At 39.5% G+C, this 18,971-nt stretch overlaps 4 protein-coding genes across 5 annotated transcripts; 2 read left to right on the top strand and 2 right to left on the bottom strand.

Annotated features, from left to right (window-relative positions):
• Window positions 1-2,313: 2,313 nt before the first annotated feature.
• Window positions 2,314-3,045, top strand: LOC139625298 (cystatin-B-like). The gene is made up of 3 exons (XM_071485149.1): window positions 2,314-2,424; window positions 2,525-2,614; window positions 2,808-3,045. The coding sequence occupies exons 1-3, from the start codon at window positions 2,362-2,364 to the stop codon at window positions 2,934-2,936; spliced, it is 282 nt and encodes a 93-aa protein (XP_071341250.1). The 5' UTR covers window positions 2,314-2,361; the 3' UTR covers window positions 2,937-3,045.
• An 861-nt stretch (window positions 3,046-3,906) lies between these two features.
• On the bottom strand, window positions 3,907-7,004 carry mix23 (mitochondrial matrix import factor 23). Of its 2 annotated transcripts, none has more exons than XM_071485147.1 (5): window positions 6,868-7,004; window positions 5,565-5,690; window positions 5,316-5,462; window positions 4,436-4,495; window positions 3,907-4,331 (listed from the first exon to the last, which is right to left on the bottom strand). In XM_071485147.1, the coding sequence occupies exons 1-5, from the start codon at window positions 6,916-6,918 to the stop codon at window positions 4,281-4,283; spliced, it is 435 nt and encodes a 144-aa protein (XP_071341248.1). In that variant the 5' UTR covers window positions 6,919-7,004; the 3' UTR covers window positions 3,907-4,280. The 2 variants fall into 2 exon arrangements, with proteins under 2 accessions (XP_071341248.1, XP_071341249.1); XM_071485148.1 differs by having other exon boundaries at window positions 4,145-4,331; window positions 6,891-7,000.
• A 181-nt stretch (window positions 7,005-7,185) lies between these two features.
• Window positions 7,186-10,717, top strand: fam162a (family with sequence similarity 162 member A). Its single transcript, XM_071485146.1, has 5 exons — window positions 7,186-7,355; window positions 8,400-8,501; window positions 8,881-8,992; window positions 9,508-9,616; window positions 9,855-10,717. The coding sequence occupies exons 1-5, from the start codon at window positions 7,313-7,315 to the stop codon at window positions 9,969-9,971; spliced, it is 483 nt and encodes a 160-aa protein (XP_071341247.1). The 5' UTR covers window positions 7,186-7,312; the 3' UTR covers window positions 9,972-10,717.
• A 421-nt stretch (window positions 10,718-11,138) lies between these two features.
• Window positions 11,139-18,273, bottom strand: kpna1 (karyopherin alpha 1 (importin alpha 5)). The gene is made up of 14 exons (XM_071485145.1): window positions 18,159-18,273; window positions 17,433-17,566; window positions 17,073-17,186; window positions 16,856-16,955; window positions 16,513-16,607; window positions 16,137-16,268; window positions 15,801-15,889; window positions 15,567-15,666; window positions 15,214-15,377; window positions 14,716-14,794; window positions 14,480-14,605; window positions 14,246-14,373; window positions 13,699-13,874; window positions 11,139-12,982 (listed from the first exon to the last, which is right to left on the bottom strand). Exons 2-14 carry the CDS (start codon window positions 17,556-17,558, stop codon window positions 12,795-12,797), a joined length of 1,617 nt encoding a protein of 538 aa, XP_071341246.1. The 5' UTR covers window positions 17,559-17,566; window positions 18,159-18,273; the 3' UTR covers window positions 11,139-12,794.
• Between the last annotated feature and the right edge of the window lie 698 nt (window positions 18,274-18,971).

The following is an 18,971-nucleotide window of genomic DNA, read 5'->3' as shown; positions in this document are numbered from 1 at the left end:
AACAATGTTGCAGTAATAAAAAAAAACATTATGAAAGGATTATGACAAATATAAATCCAAAACTAAAGATACCATTATTTTTTAAATCCTACTGTAGTGTAATATCATTCAAAGAAAGTCAAGACAAAGAAACAAAACATTTTGATATCTGTTGTGTTAGGGGTTTAAACTTACCACATACACTTTCCCATGAAAAAAGTATACCTGTATATATTTTACATATTCTGTGCATAGTTGGTCTTTCATCACAAGCTGCCCAGATTTTGATGGCATATTTTCCAAGCTTACTCAGAATGTATTGTCGAAATGGGAAGTGACCTCTGATTATATTTTGTGATTGTCTCTACCCTGATTTTCATAAGGGATTGAGCCATGTTATCTTATTCATCTTTCTTTGAGCTTCTGAGTCATTAGGGGACACTTCCTGCTCTATTTCCAACTAATCCTGCACTCCCAACTCCTCCTCATGATCAAATATATAATCAAGAGTTCTTTTAGTTATAAATCTTTATGTGGTCAACTGCAGATCCTGAATGAGATATGGATAAGGCCTCAGACAGGTGCTCCTTATAGTGACCTCTGTGACACCTTGCCCACAGAGAAAACATTCAACACCTGTGCAAGCAAAAAATGGTGTGTGTGCGCCAGGTGTGGGGTGAGATGTGAGAAATAAAACACAAGAAAGCCCCATCCTGTATACTGCCGTACAGCTGGGAGACAGGATGTGTGTGTGTGTGTGTGTGTGAAAAAGAGAGTGGTTGGTGTGTGTGGCATCCAGTTTATGTTGTCTTAGCATGAACCATTATTTAAAAAATGTTAAACAATATTTTTATACTCTTAACGAAAATTACCCTAACACAATAGGAGGGTTACCCTTTTGCATTTTTGACCTGTTTTCAAGTTAAGATGTGTGAGAGAACTTTAACAGAACTTCATGATATCCTCAACAATTACCTACTAAATATAATAATATAGATTTTGATCAGTTTTTCTTTTTTTTAAATGCCTATTAGAAAAAAGTTACATCTGTGGTGTTATGGGTCAAATTTATGAGCTGATTATGCAGCGAAATACACAGTGAATGTTACCAAACCATCATGAATAACAAACATGACAGCAACACAAAAACAACAGTAATGAAATCCTATGATAACAGTATAAAAACAATTTTTAAAATTATGGCTCATGTCAAGACAGCGTAAACTTAAACTGAACTGTAGAGTGGCACGCAGCCAATGTGATGCCACACACACCGACCACTCTCTCTTTCACTCACACACAGCAGAATTGTGTACACACACACACGCACACACACACACACATACAGCAGTATGCAGGGTGGGGCTTTCTTGTGCTTTATTTCTCACATCTCACCCCACACCTGGCGCGCTATACTTGATCATGGGGAGGAGTTGGGAGTGCAGGATTAGTTGGAAATAGAGCAGGAAGTGTCCCCTAATGACTCAGAAGCTCAAAGACAGATGAATAAGATAACATGGCTCAATCTCTTATGAAAATCAGGGTAGAGACAATCACAAAATATAATCAGGAGGACAAACTTGAACCCATAAGAGATGTTTGGGACAAACCACTTGCCACTGGTCTACAATCCAGGACCTGAGGTCATGGTAGATGAACAGTTGGTCCCAGAGGTCAGAGGTCACTTTCCATTTCGACAATACATTCTGAGTAAGCTTGGAAAATATGCCATCAAAATCTGGGCAGCTTGTGATGAAAGACCAACTATGCACAGAATATGTAAAATATATACAGGTATACTTTTTTCATGGGAAAGTGTATGTGGTAAGTTTAAACCCCTAACACAACAGATATCAAAATGTTTTGTTTCTTTGTCTTGACTTTCTTTGAATGATATTACACTACAGTAGGATTTAAAAAATAATGGTATCTTTAGTTTTGGATTTATATTTGTCATAATCCTTTCATAATGTTTTTTTTTATTACTGCAACATTGTTTTGGTTTTTGTCAAAGTATTGGTCAAAATGCTTTATGGGCTACAAAGAAATGCTTCTGTTGAAGTGAAAATAAAATGCACTCATCAACACTTTTACCCTCTTTGAACATTTTACATGCCATCACAACTGAGCGGGAGGAAATGGATGTTGAGATCAGTATGTATATGGTTGAGATCAATGTGATCAATGTGATCAATGTTAGATTAGGTTTGAAACATCCATTTTTGTGTGACCACATGTAGCTCCACCCAACATGAAGTGGAGCCACCTTCCAGATATTTCCTGGGGTGGTTACACAGTATAAATACATGCACATTTGATAAACAGTTGAAGACACGTAGCTGACCTCTCCTCTGACTTCAACAACCTCATCACTTGTCAAACATGGCTGGAGAATTTAGTGAGACCATGGATGCCACTGAGGAAATTCAGAGAATTTGTGATGCGGTAAGTGTCAACTTAATTTCTTTCTTCAAACCTGTTTAACTTTTTTAATGCTATATTCTGCATTTCATTCTGGATTTGCTGTTATTTCTCTCACAAACAGGTGAAGTCCCAAGTAGGGAAGGAGTACCCTGAATTCACAGCGGTGAAATACAGAGAGCAGATTGTGGCTGGAAGAAACTTCCTCATTAAGGTCAATAAAGCCTCAGATGTGTGCCTTTATATGATTTACGAGTTGAATGGTGAATAATGTTTTGTCAAATTCATGGCAGGACAGTAAACACCAGTTATTAAACAGATCTCTGAAGGTAGAAGACCCTCACTGTCGAGCAGCACAATATCATGACGTATATATTCAATCCAATTTTCCTGTGTTTTTCCCGTAGGTTCATGTTGGAGGAGTGAACTACATCCACCTGAGTGTCTTCCAAGCACTTGATTGTGATGGAGGAAAAATTGTGTTGAAGGGTAAACAAGAGCCAAAAAACAGGGACGACCCTCTCGTACCTTTCTAAAATGGTCACACTTGGTTGCAGTGTCATATTAAAAGGTTCTACTTCTTTTACTTAGAAATGATTCTACACTGCGATATTCCTTTACAAGGGATTTGAATGTTTGATTTTAAATAAAAATTTAAATAGAGAGGAAATTGGAGGAAAACAATGAAGATATTAACCTGAGTCTGGCTGTTAAAATTGCACTTATTAATTCATTGGATTTCTAATGGACTCCAGAATGACAGATGCTTTTTGCACGTGCCTCTGTAAGTTACAATTTCTGTAAAAGAGGAGATGGATGTTCTTGTCTGTACTAATGTAAGGATCCTGTCTGTAGTATGGATTAATGTGTGGTTAAATGAACTCCACAGTCTCCTGGTAAATTGATCCAACCACGTAGATCAATCCCCTGAGTTTACACAAAATGTAACGTGGGCATGAATTTTTATCTTCACTGTGATCAAATTGTGTGATTTGTAGAACCTCCTCCTGTTGTGAGTTTTGATTAAATAAACCAGGAAACATTTTCTTATTGTCACTTCCTTCTCACAGGTACGGTAAACAAGATTTCATACATACTTATGACATTACAAAATAAGCGAGGATACAGAATCTAACCCAACAGGGAGGCACGCTGACTAAAGTCCTGTCTGCCAACTTATACTGAGGTGCTGCTTTGAGCTAAATGCTAACCTTTGCATTCTAACATGTTCCAAATAGCATTTAAACATGTTTAGCAGATATCATTTTTGTCTGAGGGTGATGGAAATATCTTCAGTTTTGATGGTATCTGGTCCATAAATCAAAAACAATACTTGACCTGATGATGATTCTAAATGGAAAGTTAAGGAATTAAAGTCTTACAATTCATCCTGATGTGGACATGGATGTCTGTACAAAATGGTGTGTTAATCCAACCAACAGTTGTTGAGATATTTCAGTCTGGAACAAAGTGGTGGTCCCACAAACAAACTGACGTGTAGAGACATTGTCTTCCTAAAAACTTGTATTGATTTGTACTAGAATTTCAGACAGCATGGATTAAACTCTACCACTCATTCTCATTTGGATGTAGAAAACACTGAATCACTCAGACAACCTGCATCACTTGAAAACATTTCACTGTCTTTTTAAAAAACTCATTTTGTACAATGTTTCTCATTAAAGAAGCATACAGATGACTGTTTTACAGCGGTGGTAATGCCATACATAATCACGATGGAATAGAAGTGTGTTTCAGAGGAGGTCAGAGAGGTCTGGATGGTGAACAGCCTGCAGTCAGGACTCAGCAGCAGGTCACCGTTTCAGCTCCAGTCTGGATTTATACCTCAAGTGAAGCAGCTGATCTCATCAGACAGCGCTTCACTTCACCTTCGGAGGCGTGTAGTGGATTCTGCACCGTTCACTGAAAACCTGAAGAAAGGAAATCAGGAATAAGTAGCACATAAAATAATGGCAGGTCACTTATGTCTGATTATGGGGTAATATGGGCAAATGACTGATAATAGTGAGCATACCTTCAGACTTCTATCATTGACAACTTCTTCAACGTTGAGTTCTGACTGCATTAGCTTTAACTGGAAACAAGGAAGAAAAAAGATGCAACTCCTGATGTATCATTTTCTCTTGAAGTAAGATAACTGAGTAGTATAATAATCAGACACATTTCGTTCCCAAATATTAATGTTTTAATAACCCTGTGAAAAAGGGTCAGTTCACCCAAACTGCGAAACACAAATAAAAACATATTTTCTCACTGATCAGCTGTGGTATTTAGCCACGCAGATACAGTTGCTCAGTGAGTGAGTTTTCATTTCGTCTGTTGCTGCTCCAACTCAGAGGAGGAGAAAAGAATTGTTTGTGATGCTCACAGTTGGGAAAAACTACATTTATGGAAAAAAACAGGAAAATAGGAAACCAGAAAACATACTTTAAAAACTTGTAATTTTGTCATGTTTGCTGTGTTAAGTTTTGAGTAATGGCTAAAAAGTGTTTTGTGAGGTCATCAGTCCATCCGCGACTTCAAGTGAACAATTTGTACCGAATTTGAAGAAACTCCCTCAAGGTGTTATGGGAATACTGCACTCACATGGCCAATACCGCATTTTGCGAGGTCACTGTGACCTTGACCTTTGACCACCTAAATCTACTCAGTTCATCCTTGAGTCTCAGCAAATGTTTGTGCCCCCGTGAAGGCATTGCTGAGATATCATGTCCATAAGAACGGGACAGACGGACAGATGGACAGTAATTTGAGTGAACTGAGCCCAACTGTCTCTGAATGAGAAAAGTTTTTCAGTGAGTCTTCCAGCAGCAGATGGACCTACTTAAAAGCACTGCTCACATCTTATAGCTTTGTGAGTTTTGGGGCCCTCTAATATTAAAATCAGCACTTACTTTGGTCTGCTCCTTTCTGAGTTGTTTGATAACTGCCAGGTTTTGGCTGTCTTTTGCTCTTTCCTCACGCAGTTGTCCAACCACCTCAGATGTTTGGGCTATACAGGTCTTGATAGCTTTGTCTCTGCTGAGATGGGCCTCCATCATCTGTGGGGTGCATGGAGGACGAGAGATGTAGCAGGGGGTTACATGTCATTATATCATACACAGCCCGAACAAACTAATTTCAGTCTTGATAGTCCCACTCACAGATTCATAGAGTTGTTTGCATGTTTGTGTGGCATCCACTTTGCCTGAGAAGGAGACTGTGGGCACGGTGGTGTTCAGGGCATGGACAATGCGGTCGTCTATGGTGCGCATCACCTTCAGCACCTCCTGAGAAACACACAGAGGGACACAGAAACAGCCATCAGCTTCAGTTAACTAAAACCATCAAAGCCATTTTATGAAATTCACAAAAATGTATGTAAGGAACATTTTTAATCAATCTATTAAGTTTTCTGAATTTGTTTTCCATCGAGGGCGCCTGGCCTCACTCTTAGTGATGAGGTGAAGGGATCAGAGTAAAACCGCTGCTCCCTAACATTAAAAAAGGAGTCAGTTGAGGTGGTGTGTGTATCTGACTTCTCTCAAATGTCTGCCTGTGGAGATATTACAGAAATGTCCAACTGGGTGGAGACACCTGAGTAAACCACATATTCCCTGGAAAATAAAAAAAACAAACAACTTCAATCTAATCACAATTTAGATTACCTTAAACCAACATTTTGCCTATTTTTTAAACTGTTATGTAAGCAAAACTAACTATGGCTGCTTGTGAATAGGCAACATTTGACACTTAAAAACTTTGGTTAATGGAAAAACGTGTTCATTTCTCAAAGTCAACTATCAAGTTCTTTTGATACTGGCAGTGTAGTTTGTATTAATGCTTATAGCAAAAATATTTCAAAGGATACCCAGCCCTGGATTATAACTGAAATATGCAATGTTTTTCAATGACAATGCAAATTCAGGTGTCTGCAGGGAGTGAGTTAAAGCAGTGGTTCCAAAACTTTTTGGCTAGTTGACCAATATGTGTGACAAACATGGATGTATCCATGGTGATAAATCATGACTAAAAAAAAACAAAAAAACAACTGAGTACTTGATCTTATTAGTAACATTTTTGTTCTCAGATTGTCTGTAACAGTATTTTTGTTTTCATTCTCATGATTTTAATTATCTGGTGACCCCTTGACATCTACAATTTGAATCATTGATCTTATTTTTTTTTTTTTTTACTTTCAGAAATAAGAATACGCCATTAGTTAAAACTGTCCGACGACCAGTTTACTTATTATTCTTATTACTATTCTTTAACCACATGAAGTTGTTTTTTTTTTTTTGATCCAGCTCTCCCAGTGCGAGCATTAGTGCTCAGGAGGGTCACTCATTCACTGGGCTACACGGAAAATAAACAACACAGCACCGGAAGCTCAGAGAGGTAACGATTCGGATCGATTCCATTCCGTGACAAGTTTGCACAGATCGATTATTGCTTCGTTAAAATTACCTGAAACATTGAAAAGTCCTCACAGTTTAAAGCTCCACCGGGCGCCGCCATAGTGGACTGCGGGGTCCTCTGCAGACACAAGGCCAGGTGTCTGTTCGAGAAGATGCCTGAATTAATGCTAAATATATATACTTAAATTATAATGTATTTACCAAATTTATTCGTATCCATGTTTGTAGATTTATCTAGAAATAATGTATCTCTGGAAAAATGTAAAAAAATAACCATAATAAAACCATCACCTAACTTCAGCTGCAGCGCCAGACTGGACGCTGGGTTAATTTTAATCAGGCACAGAGATCAGCCTCCTATGATTATGTCACTGGGTCCTGTTGGGCAAAGTAGTTGACTTTCAGCAGCCGATGGTCGATAACAGTGTCTCTCTCTTAGGCTTTGACGCATGGCTCGATTGGCTCATTGAATCTTATTTATTTTAATCAAAAACATGAATTTCATCAGATCTCGTCTTTCCATTGGCAACATTTTAGGTTCGTATCGTGACAAATTTCTGTGTTGTTTTCGGGTTGAGTCGCACTGTTTTTCTCCCACTTGATACGTAGTTAAGCTGATTGTTAAATTAGCTAATTATTCATCATAGTGCCACTAATTTTTTAACCACTTGTTCTTCTATTGTTACACCATGGTTCAGTTAAACGGTACGAGAGTCGACGGATTTATTGATAGATATCATGATAATCACAGTTCCTGTATTGTGACATTTTTCACTCATCCCATAAAACCGCCTCCCTAAATCACTTGCAAATTTTTTAGTTGTTTTATTACACGATATTTCAGGTTGTTTATCGTCCTGACACGCCTCCTTATTATGGACGTGGGCAGCTCTTAACATGTTAGGATGTAGGTTATCTTGTGAGTACTTGCTGGGTTTATGTTTACAAAACTGGTTGTTGTGGGGTTTTGGTGTATCATGCATGTGTGTGTTAAAAAATAGATCTGAAATGACAACCGAAAATTAATCAGCAACTGTTTTGATAATCATTTAAGGAATTTTAGAGGCAAAGATCTATTGTTTGTTTTTGTTTTATTTGAATTGAATGTTATCTTTTTTTTTTTTTGTTTGTTTGTGGACTAGAAATTGTGCTTTAGGAAATTCAAACAGGCTTTTTTTCACTAACTTGTGAATATATTGCTGACAAAATTATTATACAGGTAAGTAATCAGCAGGCTAATCATTAATGGAAATACTAGTCAGTTGCAGCTGACAATAATTGGCAACAACTGTGATAAGTTAATTTTCAGAATTGGTTAATCGATCATTTCAGCAGCCCTAATGTAAGAATTTGATGCTTTCCTCTGTTTGATGTCATTGTAAACTGAATATTTTTGAGCTTTGGACTAAAAACCAGCTAAAAAAAAAAAGGCTGTTTGATGCTGTCACGTTGGGCTTTGATAAAATTATTCTGCTCATTTTTTAACACTTTGTGAAATGTTTTAGATAAACTGATAAAGATCATTGTTATTTGCAGCACTGCAACATAATTATTATTTTTGTTTTTTCTATACTTAAACAGGTCAGAGGTGCAGGCAGGTCACTGAAACATGGAGCCACAGAGGGATGTGCAATAAACCACAGGAGGTGAAAGCAGAGTCTCTGCCTGCAGCCCCAGCAGAAGGTAGAGTTTTGGATCCAGCTCAACCACAGAAATTTACAACCACTCATTCCCTCTTAATCTCTAACCCACAAAATCATCATAAGTCTCATAAACGTGATTCATAAAAATGATTCAAAGATAAACGACTACCGTATTTATTTAAATTGATTGTGTACATACCACTTGTTGTTGCTATAGCAAGTGTGTGAGCATTTTTTTAAAGTCCCAAAGGAAGGAGGAACACAGGAAGTGGGGTTGAAGTCCAGGGTTTTGGACCTAATGACTGGGGCTTGTGAAACTGAACTTCTCTGCATTCACTTTTTTTTGTCACAATTAGGATTTGTGGACTTCTGCTCTGTTTGTTTGTTCTTTTAAACGGATGCTTTGTTCTGTCACACAGCAACTCGCCCTGCGTTCAAAATCCCAGGCTCCAGACCCTCTGAGCTGGACAAGAAGTTTTTGATCTGGTCAGGACGTTTCAAGACCCCAGACCAGATACCAGAGTTTGTGTCGTAAGTAGCCTCTTCCTGTTTATACCAGACCTCCCACTACACTTGAATCTGATTGACTTGGTGTGTGATTTAGTTAAGCTGCATCACAAGAAACGGAGCTTGCTAACTGGATGAACGGTGGTGAGACTGCTCCAGTTCAAACATGGGCTTTGTTTGTGGCAATAATTACTGACATCAGGGTGGAGATGATATCTGATGTGCTGCTTTGATAAATGACCTGATTGTCACGTATACAAACTGCAGACCTCCCACGTCACGTACACACAATGAAGCAAGGTTCAGTATCAAGAAACACTCGTCTGTTTCATGTAAAGGACGAGTGTCAGATAACCGAATTGCAATTTAGAGTAATTGTAGCACCTGAAACAAGGAACATACACAACACATTTTATACTATGCTAGAATGCTGAGATTGAACACAATGCAAAATATCAGCTGCGTGTAAACATTGGCGTTTTCTGATGTGTTAATATTCTTAACAGTATTTTTTTTTTATACACCTGCCTGTGCCACAGGTTTGAGATGCTCGATGCTGCCAGAAACAAAATCAGAGTGAAAGCCTGCTACGTGATGATGGCAGTCACAGTTGGTGCCTGTCTGCTGATGGTGATCCTGGGCAAGCGGGTGAGTAGGTGACAATAGACGAGTGCACTGCGACCACTATCTGATTTCAAACGGCAAAGTGTTAATTGAATGGTTCACAATGTTGTGAAAGCTGTTTTTGTCCCTGCATTTTTTTTTTCTTGTTGCTGTGTCCTAGTTTTCTTACCACTTAATCATTTTGTTTTACCCACAGAAAATGGAAATGCTACTGCTGTGTCCTATGTATTGATGCATCACCTGCATTTTGTCCTGTTTGCAGGCTGCAGGCAGGCACGAGTCCTTGACAGCTATCAACATGGAGAGGAAAGCTAAGTGGAGGCAGGAGTCACAAAAAGAAGGGGAAGCTGCTGTTGTCCTGTCTGAGAAGGCTCAGTGATGGAGGACAACTTGTCCCTTCACAACCATGTGTCATTTTCCCAAAATGCTGGCTACTAGTGTCCCCCTCCCTACTGTATGAATCACAGCTTCCACGCTCTCCACTCCCATTCCTTAGGAGAAGCAGAGCAACCAAAAGCTATCAGAGCAGTTGATACTTAGTCCTATTTCTGCAACCAGCAGAGCTCACAACAATGGATTTTTTATTTTTTTTTTAATCACTTTGAAACCCAGTGTTTGAATGTATTGAGGTTAAAAACTGGCACCTGTTTTTGAGGAAACTGCACTAATGTGGTAGCATTTGGTTGTGTTAAAGAATAATGGAAAATGCAGGTTTTAAGATTTTCATAACTAATTATTTAGCATTTACTCAGCAAAATAATGAGTTTTCAGACAATGCATCAGTTGCACAGACCCACTTGTTGGGATTGAAGAACTCTGTCAATGCTTCTAGTAAACTTTAAACACATACCTCTCAAACTCTAACATAAATGCCTTAGGTGTCCCTGTTTTTAAATTTGCCTCTGAGGCAACAGTCTTGTCTTTATCTGCCTTGTGAAGACACTTCAGACTCAAGGGTTTCAGTTTCCTAAAGCGAACATCCAGAAGTGGCTCAGGCATATATGATCCATCTGTACAACAGTCTGTCCTGTCTTAATACTGATGTGATTAGGCTTGTTTGTCACATCTGTTTGTACATAGTGAGCACCAAAAGAATTCAGTTTAATAAAGTAATTCTTGTTGAGATTTTCTTTCTGACTTAATGGCCTGTTCTAGTTCTGGTTCATATAAACTGTAACTCCACAGCTTAAGGTCTCAGTCAAACTGAAATGATTACTAATGTTACACTATTTCCTCAGTATGCATTGACAATATATTTTCCAACATTTTCCTCTCAGTATATGATTTAGTGTGGTAAATGGGATGCTGGGATTCCCCTAGTGTGTTCCCAGGCACAGAAGTACAGCTGAGCAGAACATGAAACTGTCATGACATTTTGTCAACCAAACAAATAATTAGCTAATTAAACAACAATAGAAATCATGAATTTCCACCTGACACAGAAGGTTTATGTACTACCATTCCATTAGTCCTGGCAGTAAGTGGATCAAATGAAACCCTTCCTCAAACTGTGTCCTAATTACAGTGAAAACAAATTCACTTAAAGTGTGGTTCATGAAACAGCTTTTATGCAAATGGCATAACAGGACAGTTGCACAAACAATACAACAAATAGTAATGTACATGTAGAGCTGGTCATCTCTTGCAGAGATACTGACAAAAGTAAGCAATGTAAAGAGGACTTAGTAAACAAACATTCAGTTTAGCTAACTAAAATGATCACCAGTATTTTCAAGTTTTACTCTGGATTTTTGTTGAAATTATCTGGAAGGATTTCTGTAGCATAAGGATTATGGCACCATCAGCAACGTGACAGATGCTAATCTAAACAGCCAATTTTCCAAAGAGAGTCTGATTTACTTTGTCACAAGTTCTTGTAGCTGTGCTGAGGCAGTATGATCTACTGATTAGTGTGCTAACAGTTTCAGTCCACAACCTGCTTGAGTCCCTCTGTGGGAAGGGTAAACAGTGACGTACATTGTTGTCCTTGTTTTACCAGAAGGGGACCGAGGATATAGATCACATCTCTACGCCTCACTTCCTGAGGAGGGAAGAGCCGTGTCACCAACCAATTAAATAGTTAATGTAAAAACTATGGTATACTCTCAATGAGGCATCAGTCCTGAACTAAAGTGCTGCAAATGAAATGAAATTATGGTAAGATAATAAAAATTCCCGCTGGTCTGCTGCTGAACAGAATCCAGGGTTAAATAGTCTGTTTTGTCTTGTCCAAGTCTGTCCAATTGTCTCAGTGCGAGGGAAGACTCCAAGTCCCATGGTTCCATGGGGTTATTCACGTCACACCAGAGGCAGGAGGCAGTCTAAACTCTTCAGGATGGAGCCTGTGCAGGAGGAAAAGTCCCATTACTGGATAGAGGAATGCATGATATGAGAATCCAGGAGGGAACGCAAGCAGCGTGGTCTGTAACCAACAAGCTCCACCCCTCAGCAACACAGTCAGGTTCCTAATTTGTCCATCTGTGGTCACTTATCCAATGGCCGGAGAGGAGGTGAGGGAATTCGCCTCCAGTTTTTAGAGTCGTTTAAGTGCCTTTCGTAGAGGTCAGTTGAGTCCAAGGTTTGGGACTGGCCACGTGGCCCCACTGTGGCCAATTCAGTCCAGTGACCACAGTTAAATATGTGGTCAACGTCTCATGGTCAGTCCAGTGTTAAGGTTAGATCATTCTTCTCTGTGTGTGTGCGTGTGTGGAAGGAGGGTAAAAATCAAGTCCATGGTTGTCTGTCTTGCGAGTCATTAATGCTTAAATCAGACAAGCAGTGCAGTCCTAAAACTCCCACTGACTCAGAGATAGAGATCGCCAATCCTACAGGAACATGGAGAGGTGCTTTTCATTTGGGATTGATTTGAGGAGGAACTACAAAAAGTAAGATGAGGGTGGTGTTACGGGGAAAATCTGCTAGTAGGTGCTGAAGAATTAGGCGCAGAGGTGAGCTCAGCGCGAGACAGAATGATGAGTGAAACCTTCACGAACTGGCTGACAAGACTGCAGAACTTGACCCACGTTGGACGTACGCACACACGTGCTCCTGTAATGTTACATTTTTTCATTATCATGATAATGATTAAAATCAATCGCCGAGGGTAGTCGTTGCCCTTGATCATGGCAGTGGGCAGAGAGCGAGAGAAATGAGCAGAGGTGAGGATGAAGGTGGAGCACAGGGGGAGAGGGAGGATTTAGCATTATAGCTGGAAGCCCTCCATGGGGGCCTCGCACTGCTGGAAGAGGAACTGCTGCTGCTGCAGGTCGACGGCCGGAGCCAGAGAGGGGTCCTCGTCTTCAGTGTTGAAGTAGCGCTCAATCAGGTCAAAGGCTTTCTGGTAGATTTCCTGGTTCTCGTGGCCCTGCAGGAACTCCAGCTTGTCCAGGCCTGAGAAGACGAGAGGAAATATTAGTCAACTGAAAAATAATTCCTTACCAATGATTTAAATCATCAGTTATTTATGTAATTTATCAAACAAAACTGCCCAGTGGTGCAACAATTAGTAGATCAGAGTTGTCATTTTTAAGCAGAAATGTATGATATTCTCATTACAGCTTCTCAGATCTGGTGATTTCCTACTTTTCTTTGTCATGTATGATAATGAAATGACTCAGTCCCTCTAACTCTTGGGAATTTTTTTGTACCATTTACTGACATTTTTTAGATTTATTAATCAAAAAATCAATCAATCAATAAATATATTAGTTAAAAAAACAAAAATAATCAGTGTTGTAGATGCACATGCATTTTTGCTAAATTTTCATTTAAATAGTGTATTAATGGAACCTTTCTAATGAATTATATCAGTTGTAACCACAAATAAACTGTTCATGTAAACTGCATCACACACTACAATGCAAAATATTTCCTAAATCAAATTATTCTGTCCATTATTTGATCAATAGCTGAGATGTTGAGACAATTATGCACTACTTGCAAACCTCTCAGCTCGTGTAACTGATTAAAAATGTAATTTGGCATTTGCCTGGTACTACACTTGTAATCAGCATGTACATAGTAATTTTTATGTTTAATTTTTTTTTTTTTTTTTTTTTTAATGTTTTTATGTTTGGTTTTTTAAAATTTAACCTATATACACCCACCATAGGCCTCTTCGATGAGTGCACAGTAGGGGTTGATGCCTCCTCCTCTCTTGGCCTCCAGTTCTCCCAGTCGCAAGATGTTCTCTAGGCCATTTAGGGCCACCTGAACTATTTTGGAGTCCATAAGTGTAAGCAGGTCACACAAAGGTTTTATGCAGCCCAGCTCCACTAAGTGCCTGCAGGGGGCAGCACACACACACACAGAGAAACAGGATAAAAACTTTTTTTGGAAACAATTAGGTGTGGATAAAGCAACACCAGTCATTACACCAGCTCAAGGAATGTCTATGCCAACCCACTATGTTTTAAGATGAAAACCAGTGTAATTAACAGTAGCAGCTCATTTCCTTTAGATTAGTTCACATTTCTCTATCATTTGGCAGGTAGTCAGTTTTAAAATAATAACTAAAATCTAGCTTGAAATTAAGAGGTGCATTTGTATAAATTAATTCTAAATGAAGCTCATAGAATTTTACATATTGTAGGGACATACTGTACATTAGCTGCATGAAACAGTTATGATGTTAAAATGCATCAGTGGTCTCACCTGATTTGCTCTGCAGAGCCCCCCGAGGTGGCATTAGTAATGGCCCACGCTGCCTCCTTCCTTGTGCGAAACTCTGCGACTTGCAGGATAGTGATTAAAGGAGGCAGCAGACTGGCATCTATCACCATCTACAAAGAAGGACAAAGACTAATTACATTATGAAATGCTCAAGTCAACTTTAAAACCTCTGTGAGCACACACTTTTCAAGTTAAGCTGAGGCAGAGCACACAGACCTGTATTTGTGCTCGGTTCCCTGCAGTGATGTTGGAGATAGTCCAGCAGGCTTCCTTCTTGATGGACTCCTTGGGGCTGCTCAGGAGGTGATGTAAGGACTGCAGTGCTGAGCAGTTCAGGATCACCTAGAAAATAGCACAAAATACAACCAAACTCAGAAATATTGACCTGATAGTGTTCAGTTAGTTTCTGCATAGACAGTTTAACTTCATTTGTGTTGACATATTGCTTTTACTTGTGTCTGCAGATCATCTCCAGTCACTATGTTCCCAACAGCTCGCAATGCAGGGGACACCACCTTATAATCAGAATGCCTAGAACAAAGCAGAATTGCAGTGTCAGATTGCTCACGTTCTTTATATAAGTTTGAAACTAACATGACATAAAAATGTTTGCCCTCCACTTTACAGATGTTTGCAATGAAAGTTACCACATACTTTCTGTTGTAGCACATTTTTTTCCACATTGAAATACTACTGGGACTTTTTTTTTTTAAAGTTGTGCATCCTCTCCCAACTTTTATTTTTGCCACAGCTGGTTATGAATTAGTTAAACTTAAATAATGTCTAGGAATCTTCACCACACACCCACATCTGGACTGTTACACCCAATGTCAAATCATGCACATAGGAGATTTTATAGCTCTCTGAACAAAACATATCGGCTGGTTGTGCCCATTTACCACAGTCAAACGAGAGGCCTACAAGTTTCTCAAACAAAACTAAAGTCTTACATCAGTAATTCCACCAGCCTGCGACAGACTCCTGAGTCAATAACAGCCTGGATTTTGTCATTGGGACCATCAGATAGGTAGGAAAGCGCCCAGCATGCGTCAGCCAGGATGTCTGTGTCGTTGACAAACAGCAGCCAAGACAGCACACTGAGACATGGGGACACCTGGAGGAAAAACATGAAACCAAAAAAAACATGGTGGGCAGAAACATTTTGGTGCCAACCCCAGTGGAAGCCAGTGTTTTCCAGTTTAGATATAAGCAGTTTGTGACCTTGGAAAGCAAGATATGATGTACTTTAGCAATGTGAGAGGTGTGCTGTTGCCATAGTGATATGTTTATCTTGGCAAATTACCTTAGTGAAGTCTGGAGGTGGGTTCTTCCCTCTGCACAGGTTTGAGAGCGCCCACACAGCATTCCTCATCATCGTTAGACGATTCTGTTTAGCCAGTAACCTGCAAGAAGAGTTTTACCAAACTTTTTTTTTTTTTTTTTTACACCAAGGACACAGAATCAAAGTTGTTCTTTATTTTCAGGTGTTGCAAGAAGATTTCAAAGGAAGATAATGTGACTCTGAGTTGCTACTTACTGCACCAGGGAAGGCAGAATGTTGCAGTCTATGACAAAGTCCCTGCATTCTGTGCTATCTCCTGCTATGTTTCCCAATGCCCACACTGCCTGAGGGGGCACAGCAATTATTCAGGTTATTCAATAAATATTACCGCGTTATAATATTCACTTACAGGCCTCAGGATAACTGACTTGCAAAATGTTAATGATGTAAAATGTTTTAAATCACCACCACTATGTTTTATTCAACCTAATAAGCCAGGCAGGACATTTATAGCAACATCCAGACCAGCACATAATTATGTAGAAACATCATGAGAGACATTTTGGTGGCTTTCAGTGAAAAACGTCTTACTTGTTCCTGTACGTCTTCAAAATCCGAGCTGAGCATCTCTATGAATATGGGCACAGCTCCTGCCTGGATTACCACACGTGTCTGGTGGGATGTACCTGATGCAATGTTGGTCAACACCCATGCAGCCTCAAACTAAAACAATATTCAAAATATATTTTAAAATATACATATTAATTTATCACCTTGTGTTTGTCCCTCATGTTAGATTGTCAAATTGTCAAATTACACATTCAACATGCAGAAATTGAAATTTATTGTTAGGACAGCAAGAACACTTAACAAACAAAAGGATGAAAAAACCAAAGGAAGCTTAATGCCCCCTCAGTCTAGTCAGCTCATGCACACCAGCACGGACAGGTTCATTGAGGAAATGTACCTGTAATGTGCAGTTTTCTCTCCTTTTCAGGAACTCAACGAACCGCTCCACTACTCCTGGAGTGGCAATGACTTCATCAATAGGTGGGTTGGGTTCTGTGTGAGACACAGAGTAGAGATTGACAATAAGAGAAAAAATAATTTTGCAATAGTTATCACATTCGTATCTTGTTATCAAAAGATTAAAATGTTTACTTAAGTATTCAAAATTGTAATTTCCCATGTTAATGCCATTAAATTATCTTCTAGTCCTAGTAAAAGTCAAGGGAACAGGCAAGTGTCACTATCATGAAAGGAGGTGACAAGTATTCATGAGGAATAATAGTCATCTACAGCACCCTTACCTTTAGAAAGGAGTTTCCTAAAGCGCTGAGTGCCTATTAGCTGCTGCTCAGGGGAACTGGAGAAGATCATTTGAGTCATATCTTCAGAGATTACCCCACCCTGTAAAGAGATTAAAGATTTTATAATACACAGATTAAGTACTGCCACATCTGACTTTATACTTTATGCTAAAGTTTAGTATAAAATACTGATTTTATTTAATGTTTTTCTTCTCACCATGAGTGGGTCCATGTTGTTAGCCTGGGACTCCAGGTAGCCACTATCGGCCATCCCATCGTCCTCCAGGGTGCCATCGTCCTCAACTGTGGCAACATTCCTCCTCTTAAAAAGCTGGAAGACAGTAGTATTTAAATAGCACAATTCATCTTTACTACACAACTACAACAGCATGGATTCAAGTTTTCTTCCTGACATTACCAAAGGTGACAGGAAACAAATGCAGACTCCTTAAGATTGTTTATGTTTGATTAAAGTCTGTAAAGAGTGGTCGCAAGTATTATTATTATATTATTCGTTTTTGAACAATTGAACCTCTGCAATAACCAGGTCGAGGTTACTCCTCTACACTTGGCTCACCTGTTCATCCTTCTTCTGTTTGCGAAGCTGTAGGCCCTCCTCTTCCCTCCTTCTTCTCATTTCATCTGTGTTGAGAGACTTGTTCTTGTAGCTCTTAAGTCGTGCATTGTCCTTACCCTGACTCATTGTGTAGCCTAGGAAGATGCAGAAATATACATGTAAATGTTATTTGGACAGACTTGTAAATGGTTAATAAGGTTTGCCAAAACAATCACTTACTTAAGTAACTATGTTGATATCGAAACTCAAACTGACCTGTAGTTTAACTAGGTAAGAAAACAGGGGATCATTCCCCTTAGCAAACATTGTACAACAAATGGGGGCATCTGAGGATACCAGCTAACTGGTTAGCTCTGTGTGTCTTGACACCACGTAATTAATATGCAACCAAACACATCATTATCTAATTTTCCGGTGTGCTGCTTCCCCTTATCAATTCACTGATCACCAAAGCACAGAACAATATTAAATAAACGGAAATGCTACACTTAGCTCGGCTAGCTAATGTCATAGCCGTCGTTAGCACAATCTACTACCGAAAGCTAGCTGGCTAAAAGTGGCTAGCTGATTTAGCTAACGTTAGCTCTGAAATCCAACGTTAACGTTAGCTCGTACGACAGCCCAGTATTTCCCAAACGCTGCAGACATTGACAATTAAATTAGCCTCTGTTTATAAAGCGTTTCCACACACAGACTGCCAAATATAAGTTATTATTATTATCCGACCTGTCAAATTGGGCTCTGTAATCCCCTTCTTTGCTAGGCCACCGTTCGTACAGCCGTCGCCGGTATGCTACAGCGCATGCGCGATGTTCAATTCACCACCACCACCCTGCAACTCCCCCGCAATTACTTACACTCCGCCCAACCCACGCGATGCCTCCACCCTGTATGTAACCATGGACCTTATGTGAACAACTAGAAAACGCTCACCATTCATATAAAACATGCTTTACGTCTTCTGTAAATACAACATACACAATCAACAGACCAGACACATATTCGCAGCTACACACAGGTCAACAAACTGTGAAGACGCGCAGGAGGCTGGGTGCAGACTTTATTTCTAGTCACAGTATCAATGGAAGCGCGCAAATCACCCAGCTACAAAATCGACCTGTGCAGGAGTATGAACATGTACATTTAAAATGCCATTGTGCAGACTGTGGACTGAATGCATGCGGCTACAAGTGCAGGTGTGAGTCTGTGTGTCGCTGTAACAATGATGCTGTTTTGATGTGGCGCACCGACGCTCCGGCGCCTGCGGTAATTACGCACGGCAATAATTGGACGCACGGCTTGTCTGTGCAGCCACACAGGCACCAAACAACAAACTTTTAGTGCGTGAACACGTGAACACAACCGGATGAGAGGGAGATGTTTAATCGTTTTGTGGATGGAAACTCAGACTACAACAAGAATATTAATAATCATCATCATAAAATTATCTTCTCCTCGACTACTGTCCAATATTTTTGAGAACAAATGTTCCAAACATATCTACAGCAAACGGATGGGCTGTAGAAAGATGATAAAAGA

This window comes from Trachinotus anak, unplaced genomic scaffold (assembly GCF_046630095.1).
Source record: "Trachinotus anak isolate AG129_WGS33_773 ecotype Australia unplaced genomic scaffold, CSIRO_AGI_Tana_v1 ptg000009l, whole genome shotgun sequence".
Classification (NCBI taxonomy): Eukaryota; Metazoa; Chordata; class Actinopteri; order Carangiformes; family Carangidae; genus Trachinotus; species Trachinotus anak.
This window is presented reverse-complemented; position numbering and strand designations above follow the sequence as displayed.

Coding starts and splice junctions, on each gene's coding strand:
- kpna1 (XM_071485145.1), bottom strand. CDS start 17,558: ATGAGTCAGGGTAAGGACAATGCACGACTTAAGAGCTACAAGAACAAG. Junction 15,667..15,800: donor ATTCTGCCTTCCCTGGTGCA/GTAAGTAGCAAC, acceptor CTCTTCTTGCAG/GTTACTGGCTAAACAGAATC. Junction 14,795..15,213: donor AGGCTGGTGGAATTACTGAT/GTAAGACTTTAG, acceptor GCTTTGTTCTAG/GCATTCTGATTATAAGGTGG.
- LOC139625298 (XM_071485149.1), top strand. CDS start 2,362: ATGGCTGGAGAATTTAGTGAGACCATGGATGCCACTGAGGAAATTCAG. Junction 2,425..2,524: donor TTCAGAGAATTTGTGATGCG/GTAAGTGTCAAC, acceptor TCTCACAAACAG/GTGAAGTCCCAAGTAGGGAA. Junction 2,615..2,807: donor GAAGAAACTTCCTCATTAAG/GTCAATAAAGCC, acceptor TTTTTCCCGTAG/GTTCATGTTGGAGGAGTGAA.
- mix23 (XM_071485147.1), bottom strand. CDS start 6,918: ATGGCGGCGCCCGGTGGAGCTTTAAACTGTGAGGACTTTTCAATGTTT. Junction 5,691..6,867: donor AGGACTTTTCAATGTTTCAG/GTAATTTTAACG, acceptor TGTGTTTCTCAG/GAGGTGCTGAAGGTGATGCG. Junction 4,332..4,435: donor TCAATGATAGAAGTCTGAAG/GTATGCTCACTA, acceptor TCCTTTCTTCAG/GTTTTCAGTGAACGGTGCAG.
- fam162a (XM_071485146.1), top strand. CDS start 7,313: ATGAATTTCATCAGATCTCGTCTTTCCATTGGCAACATTTTAG. Junction 8,993..9,507: donor CAGATACCAGAGTTTGTGTC/GTAAGTAGCCTC, acceptor CCTGTGCCACAG/GTTTGAGATGCTCGATGCTG. Junction 9,617..9,854: donor TGGTGATCCTGGGCAAGCGG/GTGAGTAGGTGA, acceptor TCCTGTTTGCAG/GCTGCAGGCAGGCACGAGTC.